This window comes from Aedes albopictus, chromosome 1 (assembly GCF_035046485.1).
Source record: "Aedes albopictus strain Foshan chromosome 1, AalbF5, whole genome shotgun sequence".
Taxonomy (NCBI): Eukaryota; Metazoa; Arthropoda; class Insecta; order Diptera; family Culicidae; genus Aedes; species Aedes albopictus.
Window position 1 is genome coordinate 323,860,012 of NC_085136.1, and position 20,833 is coordinate 323,880,844.

The window sequence follows — 20,833 nt, forward strand, 5'->3', positions numbered from 1 at the left end:
TCAAAATAACGTCGAAAAGTTCAGGTTTAACGAATTCTTCAACTCATCTTTACCTGTCCGAAAAATCGCGTAGTCCACTCTGACTGAACGCCGACCAATTCTAAGATAAAATGGTCATGGGCGATGAACAAGTGGCGAAACGAGGAACCATTTGCGTTCTCCAACAAAGTGAATTCCTGCAGTACTTATGTGGCCATCGTCGTGCAGTGTTCCAGAGGAGAAATCATAGTTGAAGAAGAGCTCGTGGCCAGAGCCAGTAATTTGTTGGCACCAGTCTCTGTCATCGCAGTGGAAAAGACGAATTTGATCGGGGAACATTTTTTTTCTCGGTGAAGGCGAAGGGCGAAAGAACACAAAGTGCAACGGTGGCATGAAGAATAGAGAAGGTAATATTCAATTTGATTGCAATGATTCGATATGATATGCTGACCTGACTTTTTTCATATCCGTATTCGGCAGGCTGAGATCGATACCAGCAGCGGAAGGATCGGCAATCTTGGATCACAACGACGTAGTTGTGGTGGAGACAGTCGTAACCCAAAGCAAATTCCTTTCCAACATCCACATTTCGGTAGTTAGCGACGATGAATGAACCAGTTGTGGCGTCCGATTTTCACCGGAACAAACTATGTACAGTCGACATGAACTCACTTTCGGAAAACCGTCACGATCAAGAGTCGGTTAAAGAAAACTCCAGAAAAGGGGAACTACGACGCGGTCGATCCAGTAAGAGGAAATCGATGGCGGAGGAATGTGCGAGTTGGTTCGAAACGCAACCAAGCTGCTGGACTCACCTGGACTTGAACTTTGATAAAGAATTCAAGCGCGGTCGACCAGGCGCGGAAACGCTACCACCAAACGAAGAATAAAGCACAACGTTTTTCGTTTAAATCTGGTTTAAATTATATGATGTTTCGCTAAAAATATTATCACAAAGTCACAAAAATAATAAAACTACTTAATCTAATCTAATCTAATCTAACACATGCGGGTAGTGTGCGGTAGTTCGGCAGCAGCAAAGCTTCGCGCGCTGGCTTTGCTAGATTTTTGCGTTTTTTTTTCTTCTCTGCGGGGCTCTGACGACGGGACGCCAAGCAGTCAGTAGTGTGCGGTAGTTCGGCAGCAGCAAAGCTTCGCGCGCTGGCTTTGCTAGATTTTTGCGATTTTTTTTCTCTTCTCTCTGCGGGGCTCCGACGACGGGACGAGTGTGCGCGCGCCGTAGTTCGAGTCGGTTCCAAATTTTTCGCTTCCCATCGGCGCAAGTTTCCAATACACTTTTAGTTGATAATAAATATTTTCTTTCATTTTTTGCATTTACACAAAAGAGTGAAAAATGTTAGTTCGGGTTCGCCGGTCGAGAAAAAATCCGGGCGCCGACAAGTGAGTCGCGTTCAGTGTATTTCTGTGTGGAATAGACTAAAGGTTTCTGCTCCCTAGTGGAGTGGAGACGCGCGATAGAATTTTCTTTTTGGCTAGTTCTTGCGTCGAAAAGTGGTCAGTTGTTAACGGCGGTTTGTGTATATTGATCCATTGTAAAATCATATCACCAACCATAGGTGACTCCCGGACTGACAATGTACCTTACCCTGCTTACCCTACTAACAAAAAAAAATCCTTCCTGAGACAAACGTGGAGATGCAGCGAGTCGCGGTCTTTATAACAACGTTTGTCTTACTAACATTCCCTTCCATCCTCGATGACCGTAAGGACGTGGCCGGCGCCGTTATTGACCTTATTAAAGTTGAGAGCTCTCGACCTGTGTACATTGAGAATAGTAAGCTAGTCCCAAGCCCTATTCATTGGTTCCTTGTGCAATTTCGATTGCTCTGGTCAATCACGGAGTAGCAACTACGAATTGTGCGGTCATCTATGCTCATGCGAGCTCATGCTCATGCTCATGCTCTAATCTAATCTAACACATGCGCAGCCAGTACAAGAAAGCATCCTGGAAAACAATCAGGTTACCCGAATAAAAAATACAGTAGAAAAACCGAACGTTGTATTGTAACAGTACTATTTAAAACCATATTTTTACAATAGACACCACTGTAAAAGTAAAAATACAAAAACAATAAAATGTAATGTAGAACCCAATACAGTATATTGTAAATAAGATTTTTACAATATACTATACGGGTGGTTAAGTATCGTAACAATATAAAAAAATATTTTTCTCCATATATATTTTTTTGCAAAACCATACATTATATTGTAAATGAATTGTTATAAATACTGATATGTGGGTTTTAATAAACCGTACATTGTATGGTACACATATGGTTTCAAACAATAAAATGTACCGTAAATATATTGTTTTTAATTGTAGTTTCACTACTGGTTATACATTTAATTAAATGGTTTTGGAATGGTTCTCTTTTGTTATGTTGTATTGGTTTACATTACATAAACCATATAATGTTATATTATCTTGTCATTTTCCTCCTGTTAATGGCATCTTAGGCTTACTAGCATTATGAGAATGCGCTTTGGGAATTCTCCAGAGCGTTTTGGATAACCCTTCATATTGGATCGCCCACGTCTAAGTCTGAGTCGAGGTCTGAGTAGTCTCTGATTGCATTAACAGTTGAAGCTTAGGCTCCCATGCCCCACCAGCCAGATAACTGGATTTCGCAAACTAAGCATTATTTGTGGCAACACTTTGAGCGGCATGATGGAACTATGCCGAGCGCGCTAAGTATTATTAGACCACTAATGTAGTTGCATGAAGTGGGTGACGAGGTACATAAGTATCATTACAGCGTGCTTAACCGTTTTTGCAATATTGAGGCTCCAGTTTGACTAAAGTTTGAAATACACGGGGAAATACATAACAACTCATGAGAAAACTGTCAAGTTCGATTCAAGTATAAGTTAGGTTAAAAAGCGAACCCACAGACGAACCTATATTAGAATTTCTTTCAGTATTCAGTCCAGTCCATATGTTAAAGATGGCTCTACGATAAAGTACGTCAATCGTATTCCTCTCATCGCACTCTACATACCTAGTCCACCATATCTCTTGGATCTGCAGTTCTTAAGAGATCTGGTTTACTACTTATTTAAACATTTTATTGACTTTAAATTAATGATGATGATTAACCTGGGCTTGTTAGGGGAATATCCGTAAGTAAAAAAAAAATCGCGTTAAGTACTGTTCCTTTGATTCTTAGTGGAATTCAAAGGAACAGTATTTAACGCGATTTTCTTTTTACTTTTAAATTGATGTTTCAACTTATTCACTTTTTTTCTTTCCTTTCCTTTGCATCAAAAAAGTCACAAACATCAACAAAACAAAGCACGGAAAAAATCTAAAACTGAATAAATAATTAATAATGCACGGAAAAATGTTTCGGAAAAGTGAATGGTTCAAACGTAAGAAAAACAGTATAATATTTTGTTACATAAAAATCGAATGTAAATGTATAGTAGCTACAATGTGCGAAGCTTTTAGTGAACCATTTCATTACAATATACATTATTGTAGCTGGTACACTGTATGGTGCATGAATGGTTTTCACCAAACACCCTATGGTTAGTTTTTATCCGGGTAGATTACTCCCAATTATTTTTCTTGTCAATATTGATGAGCGGCCAGGCCTACTGCGCAGCGTTTACCGCAAAGATGATTCTTTGAAATGATTCGATTTTATGAACATTTAATTCAAATCACTTCTCGAATCTACAGGGGAGGAAGGATGCGTGGACATACCGTACCAAACGCTCCGAGATTCAGATACATATATGAAATAGGTATTCAATGGTATAAATGGATGTTAAAATGAAAAATAAAGTATGAAACGTTCTCACCGAATTTTGTTAATTCATCCGTGGATCCGCTTGAGGAATGAAACTTCCGACGTCTCGTGGTCCAATGTTGATAACACAGCGTAACAAACATTTACTTTTTGTCTGTCTCAAGAGCAAACTTATGTGTCTCCGAAGGATTTTGGGCCGCTGAATCCGAATCTGGGCTCAGATTTGCTCCAACACGTCACAATTTTGAGCCATACCTCAATTTATAGGGCAAAATATGTGATTTTGGGCTTTTTTGACTACAAGTTATTAAGCATGGAAATATTTTATTTAATCAATCAAAAGGTTAATTGGTCAATTATCATCTAAATTAACGACTCATGCAAAATATTTCGTTTTACCACAGATAACAGATGTTTATGCTAGTACAAATTTTTCGCAGAATCCTGTGTAAATGTTCAAAACGATATACGTTGGCTCACTACCGCCATCTACTCAACTGATTGCGACATTACATCTAACTTGAATGCAGGAATAGTTCAAAGTTCCACTTTCATTCAAGATCGAATACAATCTTGAATGTAAAATTGCGTAGTGCATGCAATCTTGAAAGCGATCACTGACTATCGATCACTGCGCCATCTCTAAATGATTTCCACATGAGTTTCAGCTGCTCGTTACATACAAAATGGCTGTTGAGCATTTTTACACACATTGCCAATATAAGCATAAACGTCTGTTATCTGTGGTTTTACCAAATCGAATTTGATAGTTTTTAGCGATTTATGTTAGGTACGATATTCCCCATACAACTCATCCTCCAAAAGTTGCATGCAAGTTTTCATACTAACATAAAATGCTTAAATCTATCAAATTTGATTAGGTAAAACGAAATATTTTGCATGAGTCGTTAATTTAGATGATAATTGACCAATTAACCTTTTGTTTGCTTAAAAAATATATTTCCAAGTGAAACAACTATTGACCCCGGGAGTCGATCGCGCCGGCCCAGAAGGAGCCGTGCCTAAGCCCCAAGCAGCTGGTCTGAGCCGCGGCCGCTTCGGGGTGGGCACTCAAGGCCTCTTTTGACTCCCGGGTCCCAGGGCGTTTCGGATGGGGAAGTTTTCGGTGGGGTTTGACCTAAAAAGTGATTCAAATTACTTACAGATTTATTGGCTTCTGAAGAAGGCGTCGCGCAGTGGCTGGTGGAGCGACGGAACACGGATCTCGTCCATCGTGTCGCCGGCCGGTTTACGTTTACCGTAGAGCGGTACAGGGTAGGCGACCGGAGTGCGCCGTTCTTCTGCGCCGCCGGTGATGCGGGCGTCCAGCTGATGCTAATAGGGCCGTCGTTAGGGTCCCCGGAGGCGGCCAGGTGAACACCAAGGGGGGGGGGGGGGTTGGTAGCTTGGTTTGAGGGTGAATCTCGTCCTAGGTTTCCCCGAAGGCGCGTTGGTGAAATCTTCGTGTGCCGGGCGGAACAGGCTTGAGGTGCCAGGCGGAGGTGATCGGACGATCGACCGGGAACCGGGGTCGATCCGGCGGTTTGGCGAGGTGATCAACGATTGGCCGAGGAGCGGCGCGGCCGGCAGGCCGTAGCGGTTCGGCAAAATAACTGCCCACGTGATCTCAGCGTGTCGTCCGACTCGGAGGTGCTTCTCACAGTCCGGTGGTCGTGGTATTCTGACCGGACAAACGGGTAGACGATAAGGTGAGCAGCGAAGAAACGTCCGCCAGGGCCGGCGGGCTGCCTTGGGCTAGCGGCTGCTGCGTCCACAGCACAAGATGCACTTATTTCCCACGAGGCTGCAATACTTGTCCAAATCGGAGGTCCAAACTGGGTAACTCCGATATACAAAAGCTGGCACTTCTTCCTCCAAGCACGAGTCGCGATTCACTCCCTCCGAACACTTTTTGTCGACACCTCGCAGACCCATCGCCAGATGTTCTCTTCGGCTTTCTCTCAACGCTCTGTCTTTCCGCCCCCATCGCCGCATGCTTCAGGCGGCTGCTGGGAACTCACCACCTCTTAATTGCGCGTTGGCGTAACGCGGCGCGCATTGAGTTGATACGCACGACGCCCACTCTTCGAATCGACCGTTGGAGTAACTATACAATCGTTTCCCTACATTCCCCCACCATAAGCACTAAGTTACCGTTCGGTAACACAAGCTTAATGGCTTGCAGTCAAAAAAGCCATAAATCGCATATTTTGCCCTATAAATTGAGGTATAGCTCAAAATTATGACGTGTTACAGCAAATCTGAGCCCGGATTCGGATTCAGCGGACCAAAATCCTTCGGAGACACATAAGTTTGCTCTTGAGACAAAAAAATGTTGCGCTGTGTAACCGGAACCATCTATAACTCCTTGTCAAGTGATGCACGTGGATACGTCACTATGAGAGGACGCATGCGATCTGGCCAATACAAAACTCGCGCATAGCATCTTTGCACTAAATCTATTGAAATCTCCAAAAGCACACCCCATCATTTCATAATTGACCCAACATCCAACACAAAAGTCTGTGGATCATTTTTTACTACCAAACTCACGATATACTTTATTCGAAGTCAATGTCTGGGTGGCATAGCACCAAACGGTTCACCAACGGCGTGCGGTGAAGATACACTTCTTTTTCTCTTTCGGATAGCTAGCTAGCTAGCTAGTGTTTGAAAACCACCATAAACGAACTGGCCAAAACGAACTCTACACCAAAAACACTACTGTTCACGAAACCTGCAGCACCCAGTCCTGAGGACTACGAAAATCACTCCGGATGATGAAGCATCGGTGAAAGTATCACGGGAACCTAACAGGACAAGAACGCGAAAAAATCGTGTCAAGCAAAACAAAACACGTCCGATCGCGACGATGCTTACTTCGATCTCCTCCAAAGTCACAAAAATAATAAAACTATATATTAACTTGTCTATAATCTACATCTATCGAGATACTGATAGGCGCATCGAGGTCTTTGGAAGTGATGAGCGCATTGGACTTCGGTCGTTCTGGTGTGGGACGACTCCTTCGGTGGATTCGAACATTTCTCTGAGGATGATCTGAGTATGTTTTGGACATTAGGGGCTGTTTATAAACCACGTAGACCAAAATTTGGCAATCTCAGACCCCCCTCCCCCCTCGTAGACTTTTGTCCATACAACAATTTGAAAATTTGTATGGAGCGTAGACTTTGGCCAAACACCCCCCCCCCCCCTCCCCCCAAAAAGTCTACGTGGTTTATGAACGGCCCCTTAGATCAATTCGGTTCGGCGTTTCCCCCATGATTTGGTTTGGGGGCGTACTTCGGCTCTAATTCAGAGGCGTTGCCATGGTCATTGCAGTGCTGAAGTCGTTGGTTTCTTCCTAGCCCTCTTCGAATTTATAAAAAAATATCCAGGAATCTGTTTTCGATCTGGTGCCACCGACGTCGGTGCTGGTGCTATTTGAACCCGATAGTTGGGGAGCGTTTATGTATTAGTCGAGGCGCTTGAAGTCGCGACTCGCGAGACGAGATTGCTCATTCTTGCACTGCGGTAACGAAATCGTTCGAAGATGTCCTGGAGACTTGGAGACGTCTGTTTGTTTGTGGCCAAAGTCTCCATACAAATGGATTTCACTATTTTCACTATTTAATGAACGCCAAAAACAAGCTCGAGAGTAATTTGTTTGGTGGTTTCAGCCAAATTCGAGCAGAAAGAGTGAACACACCTAAATATCTTGCATTCAAAAAGGCCTTTGCTGATTATCAAGAGATTTGCACAGTTTTGTGTCCGTCCCAGGGATGCCAGATGTGAAGACATGTCTTCAATGTGAAGACATTTGAACTTCTGTGAAGACATTTATTTTTGTGAAGACATATTGAAGACATTTCAAATAATGTGAAGACTTTTGAAGACTTTTGAAAGCTTAAAAATAGTATTGATATTTTTGATCCACCCCAATAATTCAAATCTTGGAACAATTTCAGTTGAAATGCGTTTCAATTTTTGTTGATAAAAACTTACAGATTCCTACAGATTCTCGGGAATTTCTCCAGGAGTTTGCCGAGAATTTGCCTTGGGAACTCCTCTAGTAGTTCCTAGGAAATTCCTCCATGTATTCCTCGGAAGGAGGAAAAGTTCCTCGGGAATTCCTCCTGGAGTTCATTGGGAATTGCTCCAGAAGTTCTTCGGGAATTCTTCCAGGAGTACCTCAGGGGTTCCTTGCAAATTCCTCTAGGAGCTCCTCGCAAATTCCTCCATGAATTCCTCGGGAATTCCTCCAGGAGTTTACCGAGAACTTCTTCAGGAGTTCCTCGGGAATTGCTCCATGTATTCCGAGCAATTCCTCCAGAAGCTTCTCGAGAATTTCTCCAGGAGCTCCTCGGGAATTCCTCTAGGAGTTCCTCAAGAATTTCTCCAGGAGTTTCTCAAGAATTCATCCAGGAGTTTCTCAAGAATTCATCCAGGAGTTCCTAAGGTATTCTTCCAGGAGTTCCTCTGGAATTCCTCCAGGAGTTTCTCAAGAATTCATCCAGGAGTTCTTCTTCCAGGAGTTCCTCAAGAATTTCTCCACTAGTTCCATGGAGATTCTTCCAGGAGTTCCTCGGGAACCTCTTCAAGAGATTCTCGGCTATACCTCTAGAAGTCCCTCTAGAAAATTCCTCCTAGGAGTTCCTCGGGAATTTCTCTAGGAGTTCTTCAGGAATTCCTCAAGGAGATCCACAGGAACCCCTTCAGAAGTTCGTCGAAAACTCCTTTAGGAGTTCCTCAGGAATTCCTCTAGGGGTTCATTGAAATTCTTCCCGGAGTTCCTCAGGAATTCTTTCAGGAGTTCCTCGGGAATTCTTCCATAAATATCCCAAAAAATCCTCCAGGAGTTACTCAGGAATTGCTTCAGGAGTTTGCCGAGAATTTCTTCCGAAGTTCTTCGGGAATTCCTTCAGAGATTACCTGGGAATTCCTCTAAGATCTCCTTTACAAAATACTCGGGAATTCCTCCAGGAGTACCTAGGGAATTCTCCACGAGTTCCTCGCGATTTCTTCCAGGAGTTCTATGGGAATCTCTCCAGAAGATTCACGGATAGACCTCCAGGAGTTTCTCGAGAATTCCTAAAGAATATCCTTGGGAATTTCTCCAAGAGCTCCTTGGGAATTTCTCCAAGAGCTCCTTAGGAATTTCTCCAGGAGATCCTCGAGAATCCCTCTAGCATTTTCTCGGGGAAACTTCCACGGAGGAGGACTTTCAGGAGTTTATCAGAAGTTCAACTGGATGTTCCTATGGATACCTCCAGTTACTCCTGACGAAATTTCTGAGGAACTCCTGGAGGAATTTTTGGAAACTTATGGAGGAATTCCTGAAGTGGAGTTCCCGAGGAATTTCTGGAGGAAATTCTGAGGAAATCCTGGAGGAACTACTGCCGATTTCCAGGAGGAATCCCTAAGGATCTTCTGGAGAATTACCCGAAGATCTTCTTGAAGGATTACCCGAAGATCTTCTTGAATAATTCTCGAGGAACTCCTGCATGAATTCCCGAGGACCTCCTGGAGGAATTTCCGATGAACTCCAGGACGATTTCTCGAGGATCTTCTGGAGGTATTTCCAAGGATATACTGGAGGAAATTTCGAGAGATTCCGGGAGGAATACCCGTGGAACTCCTGGATGATTTTTCGGATTTCTTTGTAGAATTCGTGGAAATAAATACGAGAAACTTCTTTAGGAATTATTTGAGAAAAACCACGAAAAATACTAGGGAACACCTGGAGAGAACCATGCATAATTGCTGGAGGAGTTCTTGATGAACTTCTGAAGTAAATTTCATGGAAATTCTGGAGGGAATTTCCTGGGAAATTCCTGAAGAAATTCTCGGGGACTCTTGGCGAAATTTCCATGAAACTCCTGAAACTCCCCGTGGATTTCCTGGAAGAATTTTCCGAAGAACTCATGGCGGAATTCCCGAAGAACTCCTAGAGGAAAGTCCGAGGAACTTCTGGAAAAAATCCTGAGGAACTTCTGGAGGAATTCCCGAAGAACTCCTGGAGGAATTCCCAAAGAACTCCTGGAGGAATCTTCCCGAGGATTTCTACTAGGAATTCCCGTGGATCTCCTGGAGGAATTCCCGAAATACTTCTAGAAGAGCTCCCGTAAAACTCCTGGAAGAATTAAAAAAAAAATTGTGGAAGAATTCCCGAAAATTTCCTGAAGAATTCCCCAGACACTTCTGGAACAATTCCCGAGGAACTTCTAAAGGAATATCCGAGAACCTACTACAGAAATTCCCAATTATCTTCTTGAGGAATTCCCGAAGAACTCTTTGAGGAATTTCTTATGTGCTCAAGAATGAATTCCCGAGGATCTTCTGGAAGAATTTCCGATTTTTTTTTTTGAGAAACTCTTGCACACTAAGATCAGCTCGGTATTTTTCCCATCTTTTTACCGAGTTCTCAACAGCAGATTTAACTCAGTACGCTCGGTTATCCCTTTTGCTGGATACTCTGTAAATAAGTTAACGAGCTCTGCAAATGAATTGTCAAAAATTACAGATGCACGGTAAATATCGTTACTGGTGAACGGTAAATATGATTACCGAGTGTACCGAGTTAAACCTGCTGTTGAGAACTCAGTAAAAAGATGGAAAAAAGACTGAATTCAGTGAAAAATTTACTGAGCTGGAAAATCAGAATCTTAGTGTGTGGATATTAACCCGAGGGATTATGCATTATTGCTGAAGGAGTATTCGGAAAACTTCTGAAGTAAATTTCGTAGAAGTTGTAGATGAAATTTGCGGATAATTTATGTATTTAATAAAAAAAAATGTTGAGAAATTCCCTGGGAAACCCCGGAGGGACTCTACCACAATTACTGCCGAAATACTTCGGTTGCTTCTAAGGGGATTTCCGTAATATTCTTGGGGAATCCATGAAGGGATTTTCGGGAAATTCCTGGAGAAATTCTCTAAGACTCGTGGAGAAATTTCCATGAAACTCATTAAGGAATTTCCTTAGAGCTCCAAGATACATTACACTCTCTGGGACTTTTGTTGAAATTGCCTGGAATTTTTTGCAGGAATTTCTAAAGAATTGATGGTGGAAACTCTTGGAGAAATTTCCAAGGGATTCCTGGATGAATTCGCGAGGATGTTCTGAAGGATTTTTTGTAGAAATAAATCCGAGGAACTTCTTGAGGAATTTTTGGAAAACCCTTGTATTATTCGAGGGAAATCCAGAGGAAACCATGCATTATTGCTGGAAGACTTCTTGGGAAACTCAAAGTAAATTTCATGGAAATTCAGGAGGGAATTTTCGAATAATTTATGTTAATATTGTCAGTAAAATCATGGAGAAATTCCCTGCGTAATCCTGGAGGAATTCTACCTCAAATGCTGCAGAATTCTTCGAAGGTTCTTAAGGAATTTGCATGGTATTCTTGGGGAAGCCATGGACGAATTCCCGAGAAACTCCTGGAGAATTTCTCGAAGATTCCTGGAGGAGTATATCTGGAAACTTGGAAAGTAATTCCCGAGGTACTTCTGTAGGAATGTCTGAAGAGACTTCCCGGTGAACTTAATAAATTTGTTATGAAGCTTTGTCAGGAATCACAAAAAAAAACTGGAGGAATCCCAGAAGAAACTCTTGAAGGGATTTCAGACTCTTGGAGGAATTACAACGCCTTTCTTGATATAAGATGTCATCATTAAGGTCATCACGCATTATAGAGCGCAGTGAGAACATAGCATAAATTTTGATTTTTAACATTAGTTTTATACCAAAGCCACAATATGGTGTGTGAAGACATGTGAAGACATTTCAACGTGCCTTGCGAAGACATTCGAAAATTTCACCTGGCATCCCTGGTCCGTCCCCTCGAACGGAAAGTAAAAACTGTGCTCTGTTTTTGTTTACACGAACAAACAAAAAAAATGTTTGAAGCTGTCAAAAAGTGTGCGAATGCGAAGTTTGCGTGTGCTGGTCACCAATTTTACGAATATTCAAGAATTTATTTCAAAAATTGTACCTAATTTCGATTTTTTTTGAACCTTTTTAAGCATTAGAAACTTTCAAAATGAAACAAACGATCGGGAACTCTGGTGAGTGCAATTTAGCTTAGGAAACCGAAAGAAATTTCATCATCTTTGCCTTTTCTTTACAGATGTGGCAAACTACTTCATACGGATCCTGCAGGAGGACGACAGTCTGTCGTCCGGAATAGCGGCCATAAAGACCCTACTGTGGGTTTTGCAGGAAACCGAATGTAAATATGCTTCCGTGATGATCTGCAGTTTATTTAATTTTATCTTCCCCTCGACCCTCTTGTAGTTGACACCGTTCAGGAGCTGCACTCGACCATCCAGGCGGCGGTCCAATCGATGCGCGAAACCGACAAACCGATGACGTCTGTGGTGTCCGGCAGCGAACTGTTTCTGCGCTTCATCACGCTGGCCAAGTTTGACGACAAAACCATCCAGGAGGTTCGGGAGATCATGCTGGGCCGAGGCAAAAGCTTCCTGGCCAAACTGCTGGAAAGTCGCAAAGTGGTCGCCAAGCAGGCGACCAGTTTCATCAGCGATGGCAGCCGGATCCTGACGCACGCCCGGTCCCGAACCGTACGCGATACACTCATACGGGCGGCCAAGATGAATAAACGGTTCCAGGTGTTCGTCACGCAGAGCTTCCCCGATAAGCAAGGGTAAGATCGACTTAGTGTGAGGAAAATAAGAATTTTAGCAAAATTACTAATTTCACAAGGGAGCAAATGCTAGCGGAACTGGAAGCGGAAGGAATCGAATGCACGCTGATTCTGGACTCGGCCGTGGGATACGTGATGGAAACGGTCGATATGGTGTTCGTGGGCGCCGAAGGCGTCGTGGAAAGTGGCGGGATCATTAACCGCGTGGGAACCTTTACGATGGCCATGTGCGCCCGCGAAATGAAGAAACCGGTCTATGTGCTGGTGGAGAGTTTCAAATTTAGTCGGCTGTACCCACTCAATCAGCGGGATTTGCCAAACGATTACAAGGTGAGTTACCGGGTTGTTTCTGGTTGACCAGCACGGTTTGATTAATTTGGATTTAAATGTTTCAGTATTCCAAACCAAGTCTAAGTGACATCTCGAAGGCCCATCCATTGGTAGACTACACACCCCCAGTTTACATAACGTTGTTATTTACCGATCTTGGCATTCTGACACCTTCGGCGGTGAGTGACGAACTGATCAAACTGTATCTATAAAGAGTCTTGGTTTAACTGGATAGGTTTATTGTTATAACATCAAAAAATACAACAATTTTATAAGAATGTCAAGAGAAAATCCGTTCAATTTAGAATTTTAGTTTTCTACATACCAAACACCAATAGGACAAAAGATGACTACAAATGTCGCTTCTGTCGTACAACGACGCGAGATCCGTCCATCAACGTGCTGGCTACGATCGTTTCAGCTGGGGTTTTAGGGGCTCTCCAAGGACGTATTCTACAGAATGATCAAATAAGTTCTAGCAATACGAATAACATAAATGGAGAATTTACCTGCACATGTCGCCATTTTCCCCGACGGCTTTCCATTGTTTCTTGGGAGTTGACTTAAACAAGTCCTTGCGGTCTTCCTTGTAATCTCCAACCAGAACTCGGCTGGAACTCGGATTCAGTTTCATACTATTTGAACCCACTGGGCTAAAACTAGTGGACTTTGGTCGCGATTTCGGCTTGGGCGCTGGTAATCGAACCGGAATTTCTTCATCTAGCAGCATTGGATTCCTGACTGGGATCTGAGTAACCGGTGCTGCCAACATACTGTTCATCTCACTGTTACTCATCTTTTTCACCGTATCCAAAATCTCATGACATTCGTACATGGTTCTGTCGACCGTTCTCACGTTGTCCCCTAGTTTTATGTACCTCTCGATAACCGCTCGACAGATTTCCCCATGTAGATGATGCAAATCGGCGATAAGCAACACACCGATTCCATGATGCACAATTTTCAAAGCGATCATCCTGGTCTTATCTGGATCGGAAGTTCCGAGTCTGATGATATCATCATCGTCCAGGAACCCATGTTGATCCAGTAGCGTTCTCTGCTCTTGACTTAGACTATCTAAACTCGGTGTTCCCCCTACGCGCAAGTCTTTCTTCTTACTATCCTCGATAGCTTCGGTGTCGTCAGGTTCAACCACCTCTTCTCGGTCGTGATCCCCATCTCCTTCTTCTCCTGTTACAGTATCACTATCGGTGAGCGCTTGTTGGTCGTGAACTTCATCTCCTACCGAAGCTGCTTCGTCATCGCCATCACCTTTATGATCCATCTTGGCCAGTTCTTCATCTTCATTAGTTGCAAACTTCAAGCTCGCACGTTGTTCAGCAACTTCAACTGCAGTAACAGTCTCCTGTTGTGCTTCTGCAATGACTTCTTCATACTCTTCGCCACCTTTGGTAGACTCTTCATCCTCCGTTGGTGTTTCTACCTCATCTAATATGTCGCCTTCGGCACTTTTTTCCGGTTCAGACTCTTCGACGGAAATCTCTGAGCGGTCCTTGTCTTGATTCGCATCATCAGCAGCATCGCTGCCTTCCCGAGTCACATCACTGCGCTTTCGCTCATCAAGTACCGTGTTACATTCCTTCAGTTTGGCTTCAAGTTCTTCTATTTTCCTGCTCATAAGCTGTGTTTGCTGCACGGCTGCCGCTGCAGTTTCCTCGTCTCCCAACTGTTGCGCTGATTGTATCGTTTGCATTTCCAGCTCCATCTGTCTCATGGCATCCTGCTTCTCTTTCACTATGTCATTGCTAATCTGCAACTCCGAGCGAAGATTCTCTATCGTCTTCATCAACTCCGATTGCTGTTCCTCATACTTTTTAGCATCATCACGATCGCCACTGGGGGCAGCCGCCAATAACAGCGATTCCTTGGCTTGCTTCTCATCAGCAATACAACGGTTCAGCTCTTTCACCTCACGCTTTCGCTCCTCCATCTGGCTTTCACACTGCTTAAGCTTGTTTTCTAGCTCTTCGTTTCTCTTTCTAAGCTGCTCCGTTTCTTGCATGGCAACGGCTGCACTCTCGGCTGCTCCGAGCTGTTGCATCGATCTCGCCTTTTCCACTTCCATCTCCATTTTCCTGAATGCATCTTCTTTCTCTTTCACCGCTCCATTGGCATGCTGCAACTCCAAACGAAGGTTCTCAATAGTTTTGAGCATCTCCGCCTGACTTTCGGCAGCCGTTGCCGTAACATCTTGGGTTCCAATGCGTGCTTCTAACAAGCGTGCTATTTCTTTCTGCAGTTCGTCGTTGGTCTTCTTCAGAGCTTCGATCTCTGCGGTGGCGAGCGCTGACGGTTGTTCCTTGCTTTGCGTTTGTTCCGCGTTGATCTGCGGCAAATGCTGCTTTTGTATTTCTTCTCGTTTTTTAATCTCCTCGTGCTTTGCTTGTTCGGCCAAATCCAGATCATTTCTCAGCAAATTGTATTGTTCCTGCATTGCTTGGTTTTCCCTTTCCCGTTCTTGCTGTTCTTCACTGTGAACCAGCTGAAGTGTGTCCAGCTGTTGTTGCAACGTTGCACAGTTATCACAGCTCTCCACAACCTGCACCACTGCCGTCTCCGGTCTGGCCGATTCGCTTTGGTACGACGACATTCGCGTTCTTGGTTCTTCTTCGGCTGTTGAGAGCACACGGTTCTCAACCCACCGCTCCGTGTTCTGTCGGTTATAGTCTTCAAGAGCCGGCAGAGACCGCTCGTCCAGTGCTGCTTGAAACCGTTGATCGTAGAGCGACTGAAATGAAGTTGATTACTGCGATGACTTCCACCCTCTCTCTTTCCCATGTTGCCCAAACCGTCGTCATCGCACTACTTCACGAGACCAAAGACCACTTTATTTGAAGACTAGCAGTGCTTAGCTTAGCTCCGTGATTGATCTATTCTGATGTTAATTGCAACCGTAACAAGGCCTTAAAGGTCATTCTCGGTCTGTATCCAACTTAAGCCACTTACTGGGGGAAAACAGGTTCAGATTAACACTCATGACTAGCTATGAGCTCAGTCCTCAAAAGGGGCTGTGTCTGACCTCAGGTGGGCTGCCTACTTGTATAGATAACCACTAGGAACATTAACGACTCCTTCATTCGCAGAGCATCCAACAGATGTGAATTCGTGCAAATCAAACACAAAAGAGAACACGAGCGGCGAGGTAGAGGGAGCAGTGATTAAACCGTTCATAAAGGGTGAGGACATAAGCTGGAGTACATTCCAGTGAAGAGGTGTCAGAAGGTGCACACGGTGAACTGACGAAGGAAGGGCGGACGAGGCATAGATCTCACGTGGGCGCTGAACCGCAACAGAAGTGGGCTACCAGAGATGTTGGTAGCCGTCGAACAGCTCCATGACCTAATCGGGTACACCAGCAGTCGCCTGCACAGGGCCTGCTGAAACTCCGTAAGTCGCTTTTCTGGGCAAAGAGCAAGCGTGGTCGATGCGCGCAAAGAGGTTACTACCCTCAGAAGACTAGGAACAATTGTTAAGCCACACCAGGGGAAAAACCCCTGGATCAAGGTGTGGAAAATGAAAGACCTGAGAAAAATGCTCAGACGCGCAGGGCTTCAAGGCCTAGGCCTAGATGATGAGGACCATGAGAGGTGAAAACCGGCACTCGTCACTGGGCGCTGATGTAAGAAGGATGTCACGAGGACAGGAGAGATGTTGCTGGTGCTGAAGACGGAGGCGACGCTAAAAAGCAAGTCATATAAGATACTAGCTTAAGAGGTCCTGGACGAGTAGGCGCAGGTAAGCGCCCTATCGGTGGAGGCGACTCTTCAGTATAAAAACGTGGACGAGGTTACCAGCGCCGAGGAGTTCGCCACCGCCGTTAAGTAGAAATGGGAGACATATGCGCCACGTGCATCAACCCGCTTGCGAGAAGGCCTGGCAGTTACGCTCCCAATAGGGGAGGTCAACAAGGCGACCGCAGTAAGGAGGATCAGAGTTGGTTCGTTAGTGTGCCTGCTCCGTATCTATTAGCCGTCAGAGGCGAGCTTCAAGTGCTTATAGCAAGTTCACAAGTCATAGGCAAAGGCTCCAAAAACAGTAAACTCTAAAGGAAGTACGAGATTTGGCTGCGCATAGCTAGGATCCATCGACAGAAGGAGAAAATCGGGCGCCGGTTCAACACACGCCGACTGGAAGACGCTGCGTTGAAAAGGTCCTTCGTCGAAGAGCTAGAGAGCCGTGCTGCGGATATTCCAGAAGGTGGAAGCATAGAAGATCAAGGGAACGCCATCAAGAACGCCTTCATCGCCACCGGCGAGAATAATTTGGGTGATCTACGCATCAGGAGAAAGTAGCGGACCACAGATGATACGTGGAGGAAGTTAGAGGAGCAAAGGAACGCTAATGCCGCGATAGAGCAAGCGAAAACACGAGGAGCCAAAGCCGTAACCCGTCACCTCTATTCGGCTCTCGAGAAGGAAGTGAAGCGCTCATGTAGGCGGAACAAAAGAGCGTGGGCGGATTTCCTAGCCGATGAAGGTGAGAAAGACGCTAACTCCGGCGACATTCGTCTCCTCTACGATGTTTTACGTCGCCTTAGTGGGACTAAGATGAATGAAACGATGCCCGTGAAAGACACGTCTCGACAGTACTGACCGACCCGCTGACCAGTTTAAACGCTGGCTCGAGCACTTTGGAAACCTTTTTCAAGTGTTGGCCACGCCATCAACACCTCAGCATGATCCGCCAAGAGTTCGACGCATTACCCGTGTCAACACCGAAGTTACATCAGTGCAGGAGATAGAAACAGCCATGAAGTCGAACAGAGCCCCAGGAGTCGATCGCATATCAGCTGAGATGCTCAAAGCTGACCCCGTAGTATCTGCACAATTACTGCATCAATTATTGTGCAACAAATGGGAAACCGCGACATTTCCGGCCGACTGGATGCAACACGTCTTAGTAAAGGTGCCCAAAAAGGGTGACCTGACTGTATGCGATAATTGGCGGGGCATCATGTTACTGTGTATCGTTCGCAAAGTCCTCTGCAAAGTGATCCTTAACCGGATACAGGAGAAGAATTCCAAGATTGAATTCCAAGAGTCTCTCTACCTGGTGTTCATTGATTACTAAAAAGCTTTGAACCGCCTCAATCACGGAAACATGTGGGAAGCCCTGAGGTGCAAGGATGTTCCTGAGAAAATCATCGGCCTCATTTAAGCACAGTACAGGGCGTTTTCGTGCACACATAACGGTGTTTTGTCCGATCTCATCCGGGTCGTTACTGGAGTGAGGCGGATGTACATCGCTACTGTTCCTCATCGTAATCGACGAGATCCTATTAGGTGCGATTGATCGTGAACCAAATGATTTCGAATTGTCTGATGACGTTGCTCTCCTAGCTAAACGGCGCTCTGTTATGCAGTTGATCTTGTCAATCGCTCCTCAGCGGCAGGTCTTACCATCAACGTCAACAAGTTCAAATCGTTGGATGTGAACACGATCAACCCTTCTAGCTTTACGGTAGTTGGGCAATCAGTGGAGATGTTGAAAGCATCCAATATCTTAGTAGCCAAATGTCGGCACCAAGATCGACATAGGTGCACGGATCAAAAAGGCGAGGGAAAAACAAGCCAGATTAGTCGACGCACCAAAATCCGAATTTTCAACTCAAACGCGAAATCTATATGCCAGTGAAACCTGGTGTGTATCAGTGTAGAATACTCAACGACTGCCTGCGGAATATAATTCGTGCATGGTGACCTCAACATTGGATATCCAACGTGGAACTCCATCGTCGATATAATCAAAAGCCGATAGCGACAGAAATTCGGGAGCGAAAATGAAGGTGGGTCGGTCACACTCTACGCAGGGGCGGAAACGAAATCTGCAAGCAAGCGATAGATTGAAACCCAGCAGGACATGGCAGCAGAGGCAGACCTAGAGGCTCATGGCGGCGCAGCCTCAACGATGAAATCAAGCAAGTCGACAGAAATTTGACTTGAAAAAAGATCAAGACGATGGAGGGCAATCGCCCAGGATGCAAGTAAGTATTCCTGAACCACTTGCATCAAACCATGTATCTTACTAGCAGATGTTCCAGCTCATCCTCGACCCTTTCCCGGTGAGCTTGCTCCAGCGCCAACTGTCGCTTCAAGCCGGTCACCTTCGATTGCTGCACGACGGCCCGCTGCAGTTGTTCCTTCAAGTCTCGCTTTTGCTGCCGAAGATCTTGGTACTGCGCCTTGAACAGCACCAACTCCGCTTCCAGCTTGTCGTAGTCCTCGGCTCGCATCCGGTTGTAGTTTGCTTCCACTTCGGCGTTGATCAGCCGTATCCGGTTCGCGGCTTCCATTTGCTGATTTTGCAGCTGATCGCGTAGCAGAGTGTTCTCCTTGGCGAGGAGATTGTACCGATCGGCACGTTCCTTCAGATCCACAATCACCATCTCCAGCTCTTCCAGCTGTTGCTCGAAATCGTTGCGTTCCTCAGCCAGCATTGCCGACTGCTGTTGAAGCTCGTACAGTTCATCGGACTTTGCCTGCACTGCTTCCAGCTGTTGATCCAAGGTCTTCCGGGATTCCTCCAACTGTTGAACGGAGTCGTTCTTCCGTTTGATCTCCCCCTGAAGGCTTAGGATGTATTCCGCCAGATCGTCCACGTCCAGATGGATCAGGTAGTCCTTGGTGAGTTCGAACTGACCTTCCGGCTATTACGAAAATGGAAAGACTTCCAGAAAACCTGATTTGAAAAAGTGTCCGTTCAAGCTTACATGAAGCATCGCCTTTTTGAACCGTGCCTTGTGGACCACGTCCAGGATGTAGTTGGAGCGCTTCTGTTTGTCCAGGGCCCACGCACGGCCGTCGGTGCAGAGGTCGTACGTCATGAGGGCGCCATCGCTACGCTTTCGCTCCGGAAGCCGTGGTTCCTCGTTCCGGAAGGGCACGTTGAAGAATTCTTTCTGGGTGGTGTAGGACATCTCCGATCTCGGAGGATTCGGATGGGTGCCGAAACGAGTTGTTGATGGGAGTTCGGTTGAACAGGGTTGAACTGGATTGACAGATCAACGGATACAATACGGATACGCAACGCCAGGGCTGCTTTGGTGATTGATAGTTAAGGATACAGTGCCCAATATTTATTTGATCAAGTACAACTAACAGATCAATGCTCAAACATCTGGTTTGACTCGATCTTCATTAGTTACAAACCAAGGTTACAAACAGATGTTCATCCCTCAGTGCTTTCCATGTCCACCACCGTTTTGCTCGTCGTCTATCACCGATTGCAAGAGAGTAATATCAGGTTGGATTCATGGGTGAACGCTCTACAACGGATATGATGTTCGCAATCCGCCAGGTGTTACAGAAATGCCTCGAATACAACGTGCCCACTGTTGAGGCGCCGCAGTGCCTCAAGCGGGTAGCTCTTGGATTCCTGGCGGGATGGAGTCTCGCAAGACCTGGGGTACCAGAAATCCTCCGTTGATCCGGCTCGAAGGACCAAATGTTGAGGCGCCGCAGTGCCTCAAACGGGAAGCTCTTGGATTCCTGGCGGAATGGAGTCTCGCAAGACCTGGGGTACCAGGAATCCTCCGTTGATCCGGCTCGAAGGACCAAATGTTTGGGGCTCCGCAGTGCCTCAAACGGGGATTTTCTTTCCTCGGAAAGAAAACGCAGGGGTTACACTTGAAAACACTTTATTCACTTTCACTTCTTACACTTTACTTGGCGTTGTTCAAGCCACGCCAACGCTTGTAAATACACTTCACCTTTTACTTACACTACTTGACCGTTAGCCGGGTCAGAATGATACTGTTTTTGTTGGTCGGTGGTGGTGCTCTCCTTTTATAGCACTCCGGAAGGCATCCAGAATGTTCTACAATATTCCCGGTATGAAACATTCCAGAACATTTCACCAATCTGGCTACACTGCCTGGACGAAGTAACTCACGGTCACTCACGAGCGGCCTGCACATGCCGCCGCGATGAGGCGCGCGCGCTCGCAACTGTCATCATCAATCATCATCGTCGGTGGTGAGTGGTCCCGCACTATAGACACTATAGATTCCATAGACTCGCGGAGACATGGTTGAGCAATACAGGGGGGCAGCGAAAGTTTTAG

General features: G+C 45.3%; 3 protein-coding genes across 3 annotated transcripts in view; 2 read left to right on the plus strand and 1 right to left on the minus strand.

Moving 5' to 3' along the window:
• Positions 1 to 20,833, plus strand: part of LOC109415927 (cyclin G) — a gene marked incomplete in the record, with an annotated part of 220,614 nt that overhangs the window by 170,408 nt on the left and 29,373 nt on the right.
• On the plus strand, positions 11,664 to 12,983 carry LOC109411499 (translation initiation factor eIF-2B subunit alpha). The gene is made up of 5 exons (XM_019685024.3): positions 11,664 to 11,822; positions 11,885 to 11,986; positions 12,052 to 12,421; positions 12,481 to 12,751; positions 12,817 to 12,983. Exons 1-5 carry the CDS (start codon positions 11,798 to 11,800, stop codon positions 12,961 to 12,963), a joined length of 915 nt encoding a protein of 304 aa, XP_019540569.1. The 5' UTR covers positions 11,664 to 11,797; the 3' UTR covers positions 12,964 to 12,983.
• On the minus strand, positions 12,968 to 19,777 carry LOC109415917 (myosin heavy chain, striated muscle-like). The gene is made up of 4 exons (XM_019689869.3): positions 19,482 to 19,777; positions 18,798 to 19,418; positions 13,261 to 15,500; positions 12,968 to 13,204 (listed from the first exon to the last, which is right to left on the minus strand). The coding sequence occupies exons 1-4, from the start codon at positions 19,686 to 19,688 to the stop codon at positions 13,102 to 13,104; spliced, it is 3,171 nt and encodes a 1,056-aa protein (XP_019545414.3). The 5' UTR covers positions 19,689 to 19,777; the 3' UTR covers positions 12,968 to 13,101.